At 34.1% G+C, this 19,553-nt stretch overlaps 1 protein-coding gene across 1 annotated transcript in view; it reads left to right on the top strand.

Annotated features, from left to right (window-relative positions):
• The window catches only part of celsr1b (cadherin EGF LAG seven-pass G-type receptor 1b), a 113,632-nt gene that overhangs the window by 82,865 nt on the left and 11,214 nt on the right, over nt 1-19,553 (top strand). The window contains exons 19-31 of the mRNA XM_001920737.6: nt 2,378-2,561; nt 2,644-2,781; nt 3,623-3,833; nt 5,751-5,918; nt 6,034-6,160; nt 9,293-9,493; nt 9,582-9,756; nt 11,719-11,831; nt 11,922-11,998; nt 12,086-12,212; nt 12,957-13,082; nt 13,164-13,300; nt 17,890-17,984. Coding sequence (XP_001920772.2) covers nt 2,378-2,561; nt 2,644-2,781; nt 3,623-3,833; nt 5,751-5,918; nt 6,034-6,160; nt 9,293-9,493; nt 9,582-9,756; nt 11,719-11,831; nt 11,922-11,998; nt 12,086-12,212; nt 12,957-13,082; nt 13,164-13,300; nt 17,890-17,984 — 1,879 coding nt within the window. The remainder of the gene's footprint in view (nt 1-2,377; nt 2,562-2,643; nt 2,782-3,622; nt 3,834-5,750; nt 5,919-6,033; nt 6,161-9,292; nt 9,494-9,581; nt 9,757-11,718; nt 11,832-11,921; nt 11,999-12,085; nt 12,213-12,956; nt 13,083-13,163; nt 13,301-17,889; nt 17,985-19,553) is intronic.

The following is a 19,553-nucleotide window of genomic DNA, read 5'->3' on the forward strand; positions in this document are numbered from 1 at the left end:
GACATCGTATGTTGCCAAATTGGTCAACATCTCCCAATCCTAATGTAAGTTGAAATTAGGGTGGACAGAACAGTCTACAAATATATATATATATATATATATATATATATATATATATATATATATATATATATATATATATATACACACACACACACACACATATATATACATATATATATATATATATATATATATATATATATATATATATATATATATATATATATATTAGGGGTGTAACGATTTATCGTTGTACGATTTATTGCGATGCAAAAATGTCTCGATATGCATTGTGGCGTTATGACGATTTGATTACGATATGACGTCCGTTTTCTCTTAGTAGTTGAGCTGTTTGCACGTGAGCCACGTTCCACCTGCTGTCGCACGTGAGTTCAGATTGCAGCAGCAGTAATGTTAGCAGACCAAGATGAGTGGAGTTGAAATAGAGGATGGCCCATCCTCTCAAAATCAGACGTCTGGCAAAATTTCGGTTGTCCAGTCATTGCTTTAGACTCGTCCGCTTTTTGACACGCATACTGGGTCAAACATCCTAAGTTTTAAAGTCTTCACAGTGATTTACATACTTTGCACAGCGACATGGATACCTCCTAATGGTGTTGAAAGAGTCACATACTGTATTTATAAGGTACAATTCACCCTAAAATATCATTCTGTCTTCATATAATGATGTATTGGCCGCCGCAAAATCACACAAGACGTGAGCTGTTACTACAGAGGGCGGATGATAGACGCGCGCGTATGGCAAGCCGTTGTAGCATTTAAACCTTTGATCTGACTATCCATAAATATATTTAGAGATATCTCTAATTATATTTTGACTAGTCATAATTATAATTCGACTAGTCAAAATATAATTAGAGATATCTCTAAATGAATTTAATTAAATATGAATTAAATATATTTATGGATAGTCAGAACAAAGGTTTAAATGCTAAAAAGGCTTGCCATACGCGCGCGTCTGCTTCAGTGAACAGAACCTGCAGGTTGTGACTAATAAAGTAGTAAACAACATTCAGTTTGTGGAACAGAGTGATCGTTCAGGAGCAGCGTGGGAAGTATGAACAGCACTTAGCAGTGGAAATGAAACCGAAAACGTACACATTATTTAAACAATCATATCGCATTTTAGAGTTATGAATCCGACAAGCATTAACCCTTTTGAGTACAGAGGTACACAAAAATGCACGTCAACATGATACACTTGATAGCGCCGACATCAGCGACGCCGAAGAAATAGTAAACCTGCCTAAACTGCTGAAAAGAGTCACGACTGTCCTGTGTAATGAAAAGACGGCCACCCTGTCACTCATCATGCCCAACATGAAGACAGCCATCCATAAAAGCCTCTCAGACAGATACACATGAGTTCAGGATTATCTTATAGAACTGCTGATTACCTGGAAATGTGGATTTTTTTTGCACACAGAAAAAACACAAGTGACCAAGCAAAGCCTTAAGCTCTTACTATTAAATTCAATTGAATAGAAAGCTTATTTTTTTGCACTTTTACTTATATTGTTCCTTAATTTTGTCTCTGTCATTTCAATAATATTTTTTAAGAAGTTTTTAAATTGTTCTATTTTCCAGAGACAGGCCTGTTTAATTTATTTTCTTAAAGAAGGTTCAGTTTAACAAGTTGAAACAAAAGAAATACATAAAAAATAGTTTACTTGGTAAAATTTGCATTTCAGTTAAATTTTCAATTTTTATTCCAAATATCGTGATACATATCGAATCGTGAACATTATATCGTGATACACATCGTATCGTGAGCTGAGTGTGTCGTTACACCCCTAATATATATATATATATATATATATATATATATATATATATATATATATATATATATATATATATATATATATATATATATATATACATACATACATATACATATATATATATATATATATATATATATATATATATATATATATACATATATATATATATATATATATATATATATATATATATATATATATATATATACATATATATATACATATATATATACAATATTAAGTACCATTCTAAAAGGTGATATCTTTTCTATTCTTCTTTTGTTATTGTTATCTTTTTGTTTTTTTTTTTTTGTATTTGTTATAATTGTGTAAGTCCTCGTAACAGAATAATGTTTATGAGAAATTGTCTGGTGCATATTGAGCGAAAAGTGTGTTTCCTACAGGTGGTTTGTACAACCCCCTCACAAGTGTGAAGCACACTCGGAATTGCACGATAAAAAAAAAAATCAACAGCTTCTCTCTCAAAAACTTTGAATGTATTTGGAAGCTATATTGTGTGGTCTTGGTCCAGTATTAATGAACATCCCTCTTGTTTGCCATGCTAGAACATCATTAAAGCCGGAAGTGCCATCCTCGACCCGCTTAACCAGGAGCATTGGGAGAAGATCCAGCGATCTGACGGCGGTACGGCAAACCTGCTCCACCAGTTTGAGGAGTACGCGAACACTCTGGTCCAAAACGTGAGGAAGACCTACCTGAGACCCTTCACCATCATCACTGACAACATCAGTTAGTATCTCCTTCTTCACCCTGCAGCCTCTGCTCTTCTCAGACCTAAACGTATTTACCATTTTATGTCTTCCCATTTAAGTTGTTGCGTTAGATTTTCTGGACTCCACTGCAAGCCAAGAAAAGATTCCTCGATTTCAGGAGGTTAAGGAGGTCTTCTCAAAAGAGATGGAGTGTTCAGTCCTGTTCCCAAACCTGCTTATGTCAAAGAAAAGCAAAGGTTCTTACTTTGAACTGTATTTCTTCTGGCCTTCGCTAATTTTGGCATCCTTGGTAAACATACTGTAAGTAAAGAAATGTCCTTGTTGATTAGGTTTTTGTTTGTTTGCTTAAAGAAGATGCTTGAGTTGTTTTTTTAATGTAAGTAGAGTATAGTACAGTTTTTATATTTTTTAAAAACAAAATCATTTTTACGGTCAGTATTATAAGCAATATAAAACCCCCTTTTTTAGTGGCTGCAAAACAAACGGCTGTTGTCCAGTGACTTGCCTAATTACCCTAATGTGGCTAGTTAACTTAATTAACCTACATAGATACGCCTTTAAATGTAACTGCTAGTTTGTTCTAAAATAACTAGTAAAATATTATGTACTTTCATCATGGCAAAATAAATTAATTATTAGAAATTAGTTATTAAAATTATTGAAAAAATATTAGAATTTTTTGTCTCTTTTAAATGCCACTGGAGAAATATTTTAAAAAGGATTACAATTTTACAGGAGGGTTTTAGATAATTCGATCTAATAATTAAACAATCTTCAACTGTATTTTGCTCATATGTATTTATAGGGGTACCAATTATTGCAGCAAACCTATATTTACCTAAATATTGGTTTCTTGACAAAACTTTTCTGCGTTTGCGATTGATTGTTATCAGTGAGTTATTTTTATTTTTTTGAGTTTTTTTATTCATATTATGTGGAAAAGATTGACACTTTTACATCCTTCTTTGCACATATTTACCAAGGGATGCCAATATTAGTAGAAGGAACTGTACAAGCATTAATATTTATGGAAATGTGATCAAAATGTTAAACTTTATGCATCTTATTACACTATAGATGCTTTAAGCACTGATCCTCCATCTCAGATTAACTCAACTGTGTCTGTGATGAGCATGGATGGATCGGATGTTGTTGATCTGATACCATCCATAAAGAAAAGAAGCCATGCAGAACAGCCTGATCCCCCTGCTGCAGTGATGGTGATGATCTACAGGTCTCTGGGTCACCTTCTTCCAGAGAGTTACGATCCGGACCGACGCAGTCTAAGGTAGATTTTAAGCATTAAATTTATAAACTATATATATTAAACTTAAGCAATACTTGAAAAACTAGTAATTGATTAGGAGTAATATTTTAATAAAATTTGAAATTTGAACCAAGATTAAAATTCTGGATGATTCATTCATTCATTCATTTTCTTTTCGGCTTAGTGCCTTTATTAATCTGGGGTTGCCACAGCGGAATAAACTGCCAACTTGTTCAGCTCATGTTTTACGCAGCTGATGCCTCTCCAGCTGCAACCCATACACACTCATTCATACACATTACGGACAATTTAGCTTACCCAATTCACCCACAGCGCATGTCTATGGACTGTGGGAGGAAACCCATGCGAACACGAGGAGAACATGCAATCTTTACACAGGACCCAGCCGAGGCTCGAACCAGGGACCTTCTTGCTGTGAGGCGATCATGCTACCCACTGCACCACCGTGACACCCTGGATGATAGATTTGGATTTAATTAATTTGGATTCATTTGTCAAAATTTTAATTAATTACAATTCTAGAGTTAGAAGTGGATTCCGATTTAAAATGAAAAAAACAAAAATCTAAAGTCACTTATTTTAACTAAATCAATCTTTTTTTAAACTTCACAATTGTGGATACTTAGTCAAAAGAAGTGAATAATACTTGTCAAATTTAAAATCAAAGGTCAAAAAGATTATGAGATAAAAAGTTTTTACAATGTCATGAAATGAATGGTATAAATTATTCGAAATTATTAGAATTATTAAAAAGTCAAATTAGAACATACATCGTGAAATAATGCAAATATGACATGATTTTTGTCCTGATTTAAAAAAAATGACAGAATTAATTATGTCATTACTAAATTATAAGCTTTGTATTCTTAAATTGGTATTTAGGCAAGGCAAGTTTATTTGTATGGCACGTTTCATACACAATGCCAATTCAAAGTGCTTCACAAAAAAAGCACTGTACAAATAAACTTCTTGTTTATTAATAATTTAGCTTTTTAACAAATAAACTAATTTACAACACATTAAGAAGAATAAAAGGAACATAAAACACTACAAATATAAGAGTATAAATAACAAAGAACAAACATTATTGAAAACTATTTTAAAAATATGCAAAAACAGGGTTAAAAGGAATTTAAAAAGGAGGAAAAATTTGTTTTATAATAAATTCTGAAATCATGGGCTTATAGTAAGGTATATGAAATAAAAAGTCAACATTGTTAGATTAAGCCATTAATTCAGTCATTAATGCATGGTTCTGATAGGTCAATTATGGCATTCCAAAATATGTTTACAGTATCTCAGATAACACCAAACAGAACTAATAGCACAGGTTCACTTGGATACTACACCATCTTGAGACTTGATAATAATATGAGTAGATTAGTGTATATACAGTTGAAGTCAGAATTATTACCCCCCCTATCAATATTCTTTTCCTAAATGATGTGTAACAGAGCAAGGACATTTTCACAGTATGTCTGATAATCTTTTTTCTTCTAGAGAAAGTCTTATTTGTTTTATTTCGGTTAGGATAAAAATCTGCTTTAATTTTTTAAAAACCATTATAAGGTCAAAATTATTACCCCCTTTAAGCTATATATTTTTTGATAATCTACAGAACAAACCATCCCTATAAAACTAACTTGCCTAATTACCCTAACCTGCCTAGTTAACCTAATTAACCTAGTTAAGTCTTTAAATGTCAATTTACGCTGAATACTATAATCTTGAAAAATATCTAGTCAAATATTTATTTATTTGTCATCTTGACAAAGATAAAAATAAATCAGTTCTTAGAAATTAATTATTAAAACTTTTATGTAAGATTTTCTCTCCATTAAAAAGAAATTGGGGGAAAAATAAACAATTAATAATAATTCTGACTTCAACTGTATGTGGTGTTTTCCACTTTCTCAGACTGCCAAATCGTCCTGTCATCAACACACCTATAGTTAGCGTGGTGGTCCACAAGGATGGAGAACCGCTCTTAAGCCCTCTCCAAAGACCAATACTGCTGAACTTCAGACTCCTGGAGACTCAGGAGAGGACCAAACCTGTGTGCGTCTACTGGAACCACTCCATCATGTAAGTGCTTAATGAATTAATAGTATCATTTATCTTTCATAGATTGCCCAAAGAAAGCTACAGTATCTTTGCTTTTGTAATGATTGCAGAATAAAGATGTATTTTTTTGTGATAGGGTTGCTGGTGGAGGTGCCTGGTCTTCTAAAGGCTGTGAGTTGGTCTTCAGGAACTCCACTCACATCAGCTGCCAGTGCAGTCATATGAGCAGCTTTGCCATCCTCATGGACATCTCCAAACGAGAGGTGAGACTTAATGAGCTATTGTGGTTTGTGGAGATCAAGGTTATAATAGTTTTGTATTTTTCGTTAGTTTTAGTTTTTATTTCGTTTTGACTTTTTGTTTTCAAATTCAATTAGTTTTAATTAGTTTTCAGAGGCAGATTTACTAGTTTTTATTAATTTCTATATTTTGAAATGACTTAGTTTTAGTTTAGTTTTTATTAATTTCAGTATTAGTTTTAGTTTTTTTTTCTAAATGAGGATATTTGTTTGGTGCAAGTTTCAAAATCAATAGAATAAATATTGTATAATAAAAACTTACATTTTATGAAACCTGTATTTAGAGGGTACATGAACACTATTATCTACCAATACAATACCCATCCTCAAATTCAAATACAACAGCCCACAAGATAGCAGCCTTAAGTACAATATGTGTGCAAGGCTGCTCTGAGATTAGATACACAGTAGTGATGGGAAGTTCAGATCTTTAACGCGGATGTTAGGACTCAACATTATAAAGTCAGCAATTATAATTTCAGTCAGTTAAAACATCACTATGATCTGAAAAATGTCTTATAGTAAAGTTTTGCAACCCAATTGAATCATGATTCACTTGTTTCAATTCCATTACTCTTTTCTATTATGTAATAAACACGTTTTTCACCAGATTCTCTCACTTAAGCCCTCGGTTTACCCACGGCACAGCAGGCTGTCATGTACTGTTTGGTTCACCGCTTCTCAAATTTGATCTCAGTGTAACGTTACTGTTCTAATAACTGAATGAGCGTATATATTGGATTATTTCGAGTCAGAGTTGGGTATTAGGCTTGTTAAAAAGAAAGTCGTTTGTGGATAAGTGCTTACTGTAGATGAGAATTTTTTCAAATGATTCAGTTCGTTTTGGTGAATTCATTCAACAGGTTTACTTAAAAGATCAGGTTAAAAAGATTTTTCACGATCGCGATAAAGAAATAAACCCCATTATTGGGCACAAATTTGTTAAAGTAATAGTTTTAAGTGTCGAATGCTGTCACAGTGCTGCTGTCATGTCCACTTGTTGTTTCTGTCGTGGGAGCAACAGAGAGGACTGACTTGAGGAGAAACGGCTCGATGGTAGCAGGCTCTTGAAGTCCGCATGGGTCAAACACCTGCAGCACAAATTAGATTTACGAAAACAAAGGAGGTTTTTGCTCTAATTTTAGTTAGTTTCAGTTAGTTTTGTATGTACACAATATAGTTTCAGTTAGTTCAAGTTTTTTTTTTCAGTTTTTTTTTTAAAACTCTCGTTTTTATTTTTATTTCAGTTAACAACAATTATTTCAAATTTTAGTTTTCGTTTTTTCGTTCGTTTTCGTTAACTATAATAACCTTGGTGGAGATGCATTAAACAGCCTTTAAAGGATGATTGGTAAATAGCCATGGTTTTTAATTAAAGGTATTAGTTCATGCAGAAAATGAAAATGTTTAAATTAAATGAAAATTAAATTATTAATTACGCACTCTCATTTTGTTCCAATGCCCTGAGACCTTCTTTAATCTTCTGAACACAGATTTATATCTTAAATGAAGTCTGAGAGCTCTCTTATCCTTCATAGACAGTAATGGTCCTGAGATGCTCAAAGTCCAGAAAAGGTACCAAAATAATTGTTAAAACATTCCATGTGACTTCAGTGTTTCAACTTCAGTCATACGAAGCTCCAAGAACACTTTTGTGCACAAAAAATTTTTTAAAACCATTGCTCCTATTTAAAATACACCAAAAAAAAAATTTTATAAATTCATTGTAAATTAAATAAATATCCTGGTCTGATGCAGAATACATGGGCAATTTACAGTGAGTGAAGGCGTTTTTAAAATTTTTGGTGCACAAAACTGTTCTTGGAGCTTCGGATAATTACATGGAATGTTTTGACAATATTTTTGGTTCCTTTTCTGGACTTTGTCTCTGAACCCTTGCTGTCTATGGAGGGTCAGTGAGCTCTCGGGTTTCATTTTTAAAAATCTCAATTTATGTTCTGAAGATAAGCGAAGAACATGGAACAACATGTGGGTGAGCAGTTAATAACAGAATAATTATATTTGAGTGAACTAACCCCTTAAATTTGGGCCAATCTGGATTCTGAACTTGCATTAAAACTCCACTGCAATGATTTTATACTGGGCAAAGTGTATAAACTGAGCAATAACAGAGGCCAGCGGAAGAGCACCAGTATACCAACCGATATTTGGACTGGTAGCCACATATAGAAATGAATGACCAAACAAACATTCATTCAGGTGCCACATATAGAAATGACCAAACATTCATTCATTCTCTTTTCGGCTTAACCCCTTTATTCATTCAGGGTTGCCACAGCGGAATAAACCAATAATTTTTCCAGCATATGTTTTACGCAGTGGATGCCCTTCCAGCTGCAACCCCTCACTGGGAAACATCGATACCCACTCATTCACACACATACACTACGGACAATTTTAGCATACCCACTTTACCTGCACTGCATGACTTTGGCCTTGTGGGGGAAACTGGAGCAAAATGGCCAAGCGCTCAGGGGGAAAAAAGATATTCTGCATTAAGTTTTAAATTCAGTGAACATTGTTTTTCTTTCAAAAAGTATGCAAAAATATACATCTAAAGCTAGAGTAAACATTTTCACAATGTACACAATAGGCATCATTCACAATACATGTGGATCTGTTGATATGATTTTATGTGTGAATTTTGTTTGTATTTGAAAAATTCACTAGGTAGAATCTCTGGAAAGATAGAAATACTGGAAGAAAATCCTAAATACTGAAATTGGGCTCAAACTAAGTTATCTTTAAGTCTAGATTATGCTTTCTTTCTTTACAATACCTATCAAATGCCAGTGCAGCTGTTTTGTACAGCATGGAAATGTTAATTTGCATTCTTGTTTGGCCTGTCTACTGTTTTTATTGTTTACAAATATGTTTAATATAGCATAATTTATAAAGTCAAAGTCAAATCAAATTTATTTCATATTATTTGTCAATACTAATTTTGGGGGGAAAAAATAACTTAAAAATGAAATTAGTCCCAGAATCAGCCATTTTGTTTGTAAAAATCATAAATCTGAATTGTCTATATTTTCTAGTATTCACACAGCTAACTTAGGTTATTCTCGGTTACAGCATGGTGACGTTCTTCCTCTGAAAGTGGTGACCTACACAACAGTGTCAGCTTCACTGGTGGCCCTCCTCATCACCTTCCTCCTGTTGGCCATTCTTCGCAAGCTGCGCTCCAATCTACACAGCATCCACAAGAACCTGGTGGCCTCCATCTTCCTCTCAGAGTTCATCTTCCTCACTGGCATCAATCAGACAGACAGTCCGGTGAGCCATACTATAATATCAGCAATGTTATTTTGTTGTAATTATAACTTAGCAGTCTCTGTGTGATACTAAACCCTTGCTTTTCTAGTTTGTTTGTACAGTTGTGGCCATTCTTCTACATTACTCATACATGTGCGCATTCGCCTGGATGTTTGTGGAGGGGCTGCACATTTATCGAATGCTGACTGAGATGCGTAACATCAACCAAGGCCACATGCGCTTCTACTATGCTATTGGCTGGGGGATTCCCGCTATTATTACCGGTATGATGCGCTCAGCTGATCAACAGTTAACCTACTGACTGATCGCTAACATGAACTAGAGCAGCAATTCTCAATCCTGGCCCTCGTGACCTCCTGCTTGACACATTTTGCACGTCTCTCTTGTTTTACACAGCTGATCTAGATAAGCAGCTCATTAGAAGCGATTGCCTAATAAAGAAACTGTGGCTGCATCCGAAACCGCCTACTACTCAGTAGGTACTGCATTTGAATTTAAACGTACTATTCGGCTGTTAGAAAAGTATGTTCTATTGACCTTATTCTAAAATGCAGAAGTGCGCCTGTTTTCGCGATTGTCTTAGAACTTCCGATTCAGTCGCCTATGGGAGAAATGACTAGGAATAATAAACGGCGGAAAATGGTCAAACTACTTGCTCTACAAACAAATGTTTGCATGACTACACAGTCCAAGTAGAATAATATAATAAGAAAATATCAAATTGCAACATCAAGCAGCGTAACGAGCAGTTTTTAATGTCAAAAAATGAATGGAAGTGAATGTGACCGGAAGTCGCGAGATAAAAAGATCCAAATGGCAGCGCCTGCTCGTCCGCGGAGAATAAGGTGAATATGGTATGAATGTGGAAAAGTATGAATTGAATTCGGACGTACTACATGCACTATTTTGTCATGGTCACGTGACCTACCTGCGTCAGTTGCGTCGCTTCACTTCCATTCATGAATTCTCTCGCGTGGAATTATGGGATAGCGCAGCGTGCATGGGATGCGCACTCCAAAATCTCGACGGAAGTAGTAAGTCATCCGGGTACTTCTCGCATACTGATTTTCGAATTCTATGAATTCGGACATACTACTTGCCTCGCATACTGATTTTAGCATACTATATAGTATGGAAGTATGCAGTTTCGGACGCAGCCATCGTTCCTATTGACATGTTCCCTACAGAGTGTTCACTGCTCTCCCCTGGTCCCTGCATAAGTACAACTGGCTGAACTAGAAGTTTACTTAATTTAAAAATGAATTATTTAACTTCACTTATTGCAGCATTTTTAGGTGATGTTGATTACAGAAGTTTGAAGGGTTATTTAACTGTAATCTTGAGTAAAAGTCACATCTCACACATTTTAATGCCTTTTGAATTAAACAATCTGTTCCTTCGAGCTGCAATCCTGGCAAAATATCATGTGGTGTTCAATTAGTGGGTCACTTATGTTCGAATGGAACAAACCTCTAAGGTAGTTAGCCTAATGTTCAAAATTTAGAAAAACAAACTAGAAATCTACAAAAAAAACTTACAAAGTGCCTTCAGGATGACGTTAAAGTAGTAAGTTCTCAACTAGGAATCTTCTTAAATGCCACAAAAAAACCTCCTAAGTGACCTTAGTATTACATTCAAGTGTTTGGTCCTCAGCTTGGGGTACATTAGTGCCTCACTTAGTGCCTCACTTGTGTTGTTTGTGTTTGGTGTAAACCCAGCCCTGTTGGCCTTTTATAAAGGACACTGACATCATGAGGCAACAACTCCCGTTGTAGTGTCCACACAAACACACTGTACCCAAAGTTTTGAAAAATCTTCACCCTGGGCGGACTTTTCAGAATGTTTTGGTTTCAGTCACCTGATACTGCATTTTCATATGGACAGTGTTTTGAAAATACCCATGTTTGTGTGGACAGGGCCTTAAATGGACAGTATTAGGTGATCTACCTGGGTGCCAGGGCCAACTACAGGGCTGCAGAAATCTTACAAAAGGACCTCAAGATGACTTATTAGAGTATTAAATTTTCAACCAATTTTATTTGAAAAGTTGAAAAACAAGCAACTTGGTCAAATTTATAAAAATACCAGATAAATTCTGAATGTATTTAGTATTGAAATTTGGAAAGATGTTAGAAATATAAACAGATATAGTATTAGATTCTTAAAACCTGTGTAGTTTGCTCTTTGATTGCCCACTAGTGCTGATTGTGTGTCTGTATCATCAGGTCTGGCTGTGGGTTTGGATCCGCAGGGTTATGGAAACCCTGACTTCTGCTGGCTGTCTGTTTATGACACTCTCATCTGGAGCATCACGGGACCAATATCCATAGTAGTGCTGGTCAGTTTGTGTTTTATTTATCTTATTTAAAAAAAATTTTCAAACTAAAGTGCTGATTACTTATTGAAAACATATCTCTTTGTTTAACAGATAAATATAGTCCTAATTGTGCTGGCAGCCAAAGCCTCGTGTGGACGGCGCCAGCGAACAGAGAAATCTGGAGCAATGTGAGTAAAGCAAAAGTGTGTAATGATCAAAGTGAAGAATATTTTTGGTAAGCAGGGTTTTTACATTGGTTATTTGCTGTTGTTCAGCTCTGCTCTTCGAGTGGCCTTTCTCCTCCTGCTGCTCATCAGCGCCACCTGGCTGCTGGGTCTGATGGCGGTCAACAGTGATGTGCTGTCCTTCCACTACCTATTCGCCATCCTCAGCTGCTTACAGGTACAAATGCACCCATATGGTTATGGAAAAATAATGTATGTTAGAATTGAAATTAGAGACATCTTAGGTACTAAGAATGTCCATGTTGTAATTTTAAAAAGGTAAAATAAATATGAATCAGTTTCAGAATCAAGTTCAAAATGCTTTGTTTTATAGTTATTTATATTCTTCATTTAAAATGTACAGATATTATTGTTTGTTGCTGTTGCTGATAAAATAAATTATATTTATATTAATAATAATAATTCTATTATATTTGTATTTTATTTTAAATAAAAATAAACAATGTACATCAAAAATTGCTAAGTAAATAGATATAAACAAAATGTAAATAACGAAATATATAAAATAAATTTTAACAAAACAAATCCTAATAAAATTGGGTTGTATAAATGTAATAAAAATAATAATAAAAGTAGTAATAATAAAAATAGTTAAAAATCTAGATCAAATCAAAATTGTAAAATGTTAAATTAAGTACAATAGAAAAAAAATAAAGGAAATTATTAAAATGTGGTTTAAACAAATAATACTAATAATTTTGAGCAACAGAAAGAAGTAAATAAAAGGACATTAAATAAAAGTTTAAATAATAATATGTTACATTAAATACAAATAAGTTGGGTATTGATCAAAACTGTATGAAATTAAGTTGCACTCTTAAACTAATAAGCTTTTATATTAAAAAGAAATTATAATACATGCCAGGATTCAGTGTTGACGTGTTAATTTTTTTTATTCCAGGGCATTTGCATCTTCTTTTTTCACTGTATTCTCAACAAAGATGTGAGGAGAAACCTGAAAAGTGTCTTTACAGGAAAGAATATACCAGCTGAGGATCCCAGTGTAACTCGGGCTACTTTACTCACGGTGAGTTTGACTTAAAGTTGGATCTAAAGGTGAACATTATTATGCAGGCATAGTTTATTTATCCTCTATCATTTTCTTTAGCGTTCACTGAATGGTGACGTCTACATGGAGGATGGAGGTCTGTACCGAACCACTATTGGAGAATCTAGTGTGTCTCTGCAGAGCTCAGTCAGATCAGGAAAGAGTCACGGTAGCAGTTACCTCGCTTCCACATTCAGGTAATTCACCACAGATTCATATTGAATACCATGATTAGCCAATCAGAATTAAGATTTCCATGTTGTAAAAAACATCTCAATTGAATTTATTACATGAAAGACTTACATGAAATTCACACAGACCTTGGCTTTCTGTCACATGATAACCTGGTGTCTAACTTAGCAAAGTTAGAGAACAGTTTATGAATACTCGATTTTGTTCAGAATGAATTCTTTAAAATGTTGAGGAATTTCAGTTGTTGCTATATCATGCTACATAATTTGTTATACTTTTTTCCACACTCAAATCTTGATCTGGACAACCTGCTGAATATCATTAAAGAGCAGGTCATACGGTGTTTTAAAGGGCCCTATTATTGTGCTGGAGTCCCCTACATTTAAATCCAGCTAATGTCTGAAACATTGTGATTTTTTCAGAATATGCTCTTAAAATCAATAGGAACGATTTTAATATGGTTCATTTAAGCCAATTCAGGGCTTAATTCTTTTTTGTTTACTCACCCTTTTAAATGTTCCATAACTTAATAAGTTTTTCTTCTGTTAAACACACAAGAAGATATTTTGGAAAATGCTAGAATCCTGTAAACATTACCTTCTGTAGTAATTGTTTTTCCTTCTATGGGGGTCAATGGTTACAGGTTTCCGAAATTTTTCATAATATCTTCTTTTGTGTTCAATAGAGGAAATAAACTCGTAAAGGTTTGGGACCACATGAGGGTGAGTAAACATTGAGTTATTTTTTGAGTAAAATATCCCTTTAAGGTCTGTAAATTCCTTCCTTTGCTTCCATAAGCCAACTTTGATTTGATTTGTCAGCTGGCCAAGTGTGTTTGAATGGTCTTTACGTCTCTACATCCTGTCTGAAATGGGAATGTTCTTATTTTGTGGACAGGTGTCGTAATTCGACTTCTCATCAATAAGAAATTATCAGACAGGAGGTTTTGAATATCAGAAAATAGACTTTATTCTAAATAATAAAGCAGAGAAAGAGCAGAGCAGACCTCATAGCATTCTCCTCCTCTTTCTCTTAATCTTTCTAAAGTCTCTGTGTTTTCCACAATCTTTATACAGGTTATTTGACACACCCCTAGGTGTCTCATTTTAACTTTTGACCATTTTAGGATAAGTTTTTACTCTAGGTGGCCCTGTTATTCTTGGCTCTCAGCCCACTAGCTCATGTCAACAGAGATGTTACAAGTCTGTGTCAGCAATTGTTTTGACACCAGAGACATAGATGCAAAATAATAAGTGTTTAATACATTACATTGTCATGATAGGATAATAACTTGATGATATGTTACTCACTCTAGCTTCTGACACATATAGCTTCATACAAGTATTTAACATATATAATCAGTGCTTTACATATTCAGTTATTCTACACAATCATTCATTCTTCAGCATAGCCTTCTCCTAGTCTTGCTCCTGTGCAGGCATACTCATTTTACACAGTATTTTTAACACACGTTGGCATGTTTGCTGCAAACACTCCATACTTTTTGAAAAGAGAAATTTAACTGCTTTACACTTAGAAAATACCTCACACAGAGAGAATAAAAGCTTCTTCACAGGCAGGGATTATGCAAATATGTTGCTTTGTGTTTTCGTAGATTACAGCAAACAAGAATATAGCAGCAAATAAAAAATTAATGCGATTCATAATCGACTATAGTTTGAGAGATATTGGGCTCTATTTTAACGATCTAGGTGCAAAGTCTGAAGCGCATGGCGCAAAAGCATTAAGGACATGTCCGAATCCACTTTTGCTACTTTAAGGACTGAAAAATAAGCTCTGCACTGCGGTGCATGCTCTGACAGGGGTGTGCTTATTCTTTTATTGAGTTAAGGGTTTGTTTTGAGAATAAACAAATCAGAGTCCCATTCCCTTTAAGAGTCAGTTGCATCACGCCATGGCACATTTGCTATTTACAGGGCGGACTTTGTAATTGGAAAAATTCTTCACTACTGAGAAAACGGTTAAACCGAGCGTCTGCAGCAAGGATAAAGAACAAGCCTCCTCCATTCGGCCACTTTACTTTCTCTTTCTCTTTTGTGGAAAAGGAAACAGTGTTGTGCACACATACATCTATTAGCCTAGGTAATTAATTTAATTTGTTAAGGGCAAAGATTTGCCTCAAAACTCTTTTTAAATTCAGTTCTAATTTCCAGCAAATGAATAAATGAGCAATAATAATGAATTGTGATCAAAAAACCAAACACACTTCCATATTCATATGCGCCATATGGTCCAAAACCTGACAGGTGGACCAATCTAAACTTGTTTTTAATAAAACAAATATAAATGTGCGCATAATAAATAATACTAATAATAATAACATTATACAAAAGCAAATTGTCATTAATAAACTGTAAAAGCCCTCTGAGATGAAGAAGGCATGGAGGCAGTGGTTTTTATATTTATGTAGAAAGTGATAATTTTTGTAATATTTTAATCCTTTATTTTTTTTTCCTTCGTAAAGATATTTGTGTATTGCTGTACATCCTGTGCATTTTAAGCAATGTGTTCGTGTTTAAGGCACACAACTAACCTGCTCTGCGCTAGACTTTAGACCTGCTTTCATCTGATCTAATATGCAGTTTATTTAGTTCCTCAAAATAGCTACGCACCAAAAATGCACCTTAACACACCTCTTTTCTAGACCGGGGCACTCATGAGTCCACAAAGTGGCACAAATGTATTTGCTATTTGAACAATGCGGCAGAAAATGGAAAAAAAAATTAAGCTTGAGTTTGTCTGAAAATAGCAACATGTTGGGGCAAACACATCCCGCACCCTATTGCACCGAGCGCATGATAGGGTCCAATATCTTTTTCAATATGCTCTTTTTAATGAAGGATTAGTTCCACAAAAAATGATTAATGACTGACCCTCATATTGTTGCAATCCCCTGAGACCTTTGTTCATCTTCAGAACACAAATTAAGTTATTTTAGATAAAATCCAAGAGCTCTCTCATACGGTGGCCTAGTAGTGCACAACAACATTAAGATCACAATTCAATGAAATTTCAAAAAGCAAACATTAATCTCACAACACAATGACATTAAGATCACAACACAACATTATTTAAAAAAGCAAACAATAATCTCACAACTCAACATTAAGATTACAGTGCAACATTTCAAAATTTCAAAATAATCTCACAACACAACAAAATTAACAACATGACACAACCACATTTCAAAAAGCAAACATTAATCTCACAACACAACAGAAATGCTCCTTACCACTAGGTGGCAGTTGGTCCACAAATGGGTAATTGTGTGCACGTCACAAGTATTTGTCCATTGCATGGACATTACAGAAGGGTATGCCCAGTGGTAAAATCGGCTTCTTATCCCTTGGTAGCAATGTGTTGTGACAAATTTGTTGTGGCGTCAAGAGGTAATCGCTCTTTCGGTCTGTAACTTGCCATTCAACTAGAAAAGAAATAACCACTTCACTGCCACCTAGTGGTCAGGGGCATTTCCGTTGTTTTGTGAGATTAATGTTTGCTTTTATAAAATGCCGTTGTGTTATACACTACTGGGCCACCAAACTCTCATTCTTCATACACACTAAAGGTCATGAGATATGAATTCAGTGCTTCAAATATAATCATACATATAAACTCCAAGGAAAATGTATGAAAAAAACTGACTTTGTTTGCAAATGTCTTTCACACCAGTTAAGGGTGTGTATTTACTAAGAGTAATACAGTGTGTTCGCTGCTGACTCTTAACAATCACCATCTCACATGGGAGAGAAGACATTGGCAAACAAAGTCACCAGCTTTTTACATTATTGGTTCCTTTTCTTGACTTGAACATCTTGTGACATCTTGCTGTCTATGAAGAATGAGAAAGCTCTTGGAATTAGTCTAAAATATCTTAATTTGTGTTCCGACATTGAAAAAAGGTCTCACAGCATTTGAATGACACGGGGGTAAGTAATTAATACCATCATTTAAATGTATGTGTGAACTAACCTTTTAAATACTTCTCTTTAACACCTGTTAGAAAATAACTAAGTGACTTAAAATTTTTGGAAAACATTTTGATCTTCACTCTATATGTGAAATTATACATTCAAATGAACTCTTTGAAGTATTTTCCTGCAGCTGTGCCGGCAGCTGTTTCATTAACATATTTACACCAATTATCACCTGCTAGATTGTGCATAAACATCTCAGGGGGGGTGAATATCTTTAGTTCATTATGACTCTCAATTCATTTATCTCTATTTTAGTTATATTTATGAGTGCGATTTAGTTACCATAACCACAGACAGAGTCCTTCAGCATTGTAAAAGGCATTCTAATTCGCAGCACAGTGTCATGCGTTACATGGATCATATATTAAATCCAGCATGCACTGATTTATGCGTTTGATCTCTCCGTTTGCGTTTTACGAGGAACATTTTATTTGCTAATGAGATAAAACATTCTGGTTGTCGTGCTGCTATTTTGGCGGCTACATTTGTGAACATTTAACTAGCAACTTGCTGGTTTTAAAGGATTTCAATGTGACTCCACTTAATTGTAACGATAGAAACAAATTCTCATTATACAGTATGTTGTTTTCACACAGGGAGAAGAAACGCAGCATATCGTCCAATGGTGGACATGTGGGACACGATGAAGTAGACTCGACACTCTTTTTTCATAAGAGTAAAAAGAAAGAAGGTGAAAGAAAATACAGAGAAATATATTGTGTTATGCAAATATTTCTAAGATTGTCAAAGTCTGTTGGTGGTTTTTAATTTTTTTAATGACTTATATTTTTTGGCATAATCATTGAAAAAGGCCTTTCATATTCATTCATTCTTTTATTCATTCATTCATTTTCTTTCCAGCTTAGTTCCTTTATTATTCTGGGGTCGCCACAGCGGAATGAACCGCCAACTTATCCAGCATGTGTTTTTATGCTGCTGATGCCCTTCCAACTGCAACCCATCATTGGGAAACATCCATACACACTCATTCAAACATATAAACTATGGACAATTAAGCCTAACCAATTCACCTGTACTACATGTTTTTGGACTTGTGGGGGAAACCAGAGCACCCGGAGGAAACCCATAATAATAATAATGATAATGGTAATTATTATTATTATTATTATTATTATTATTATTATTATTAATTAGCTAAATTGGCCGTTGTGTATGAGTTTTAATATAAAAGTGTATGGGTGTTTCCTGGTGTTGGTTTTTGCCTGGAAGGGCATCTGCTGCATAAAACATATGCTGGATAGATTATTGGTTCATTCTGCTGTGGCGACCACAGATTAATAAAGAGAGAAAGCCGAAAAAAAATTAATGAATGTATTATTATTATTGTTGTTATTTAACAGATTATTAGATTATTGTTAGTTGTTAGTGTTGTAATTTGAGTAATTTCTTAATAAATACATATATTTAAAAGGCATATATGTATATTATTCATTCGTTCATTCTATTTTAAGACTGTTTTTTATTGATGTTATTTACTTTTTGTTTCACAAGGAAAATCAGTTATTATTTATGTTTTCTATAGTAACTCTGCTTTAACACAGCAATTCATGAATATTTTGTATATATGCACTTTTTGCACAATTTGTCCCATGAAGATCCCATGTGCAGTTAGAGGGTGAAGAGCAGCTTGTCTTCTGTGGCAAATTTTACCAAATGAGAGTTTACATCATGGATTTAATCCTATTAAATGTGTTTTTGGCTACCTCTGCTGGTCGAAAGTAGACAAGTTCAAATTTTAGACCCCTTTTAGATGCCGTGTAAAGCATAAATGACTACACTCCATTTTGAAAATTAATATCTTAATCTATTTCTAAGTAAATATGAGTTAGATATTTCTGTGCATTTGAACACAGCATATTTATTAAACAGATATATTTATTAAAATAATACATTAGTCAGAACATCTCTGGGAATACAAAAATAATACATTAAAATTTATGTGAAATATTGCAAAAATAAATAAATAAAAATTTAAACAAAATTGTGTGTGTGTGTGTGTGTGTGTGTGTGTGTGTGTGTGTGTGTGTGTGCGTGTGCGTGCGTGTGTGTGTGTGTGTGTGTGTGTATATATATATATATATATATATATATATATATATATATATATATATATATATATATATATATATATAGTTTATCTTGATTTTTGCTCTTTTTTAAAAGTGTTATTTAATATTTTTCCCTAAAATATAAATTTGGGTGACTTTTTTTTACGTTATTTTGTGAGATTAACTTGTGT

This window comes from Danio rerio, chromosome 25, assembly GCF_049306965.1.
Source record: "Danio rerio strain Tuebingen ecotype United States chromosome 25, GRCz12tu, whole genome shotgun sequence".
Lineage (NCBI taxonomy): Eukaryota > Metazoa > Chordata > Actinopteri > Cypriniformes > Danionidae > Danio > Danio rerio.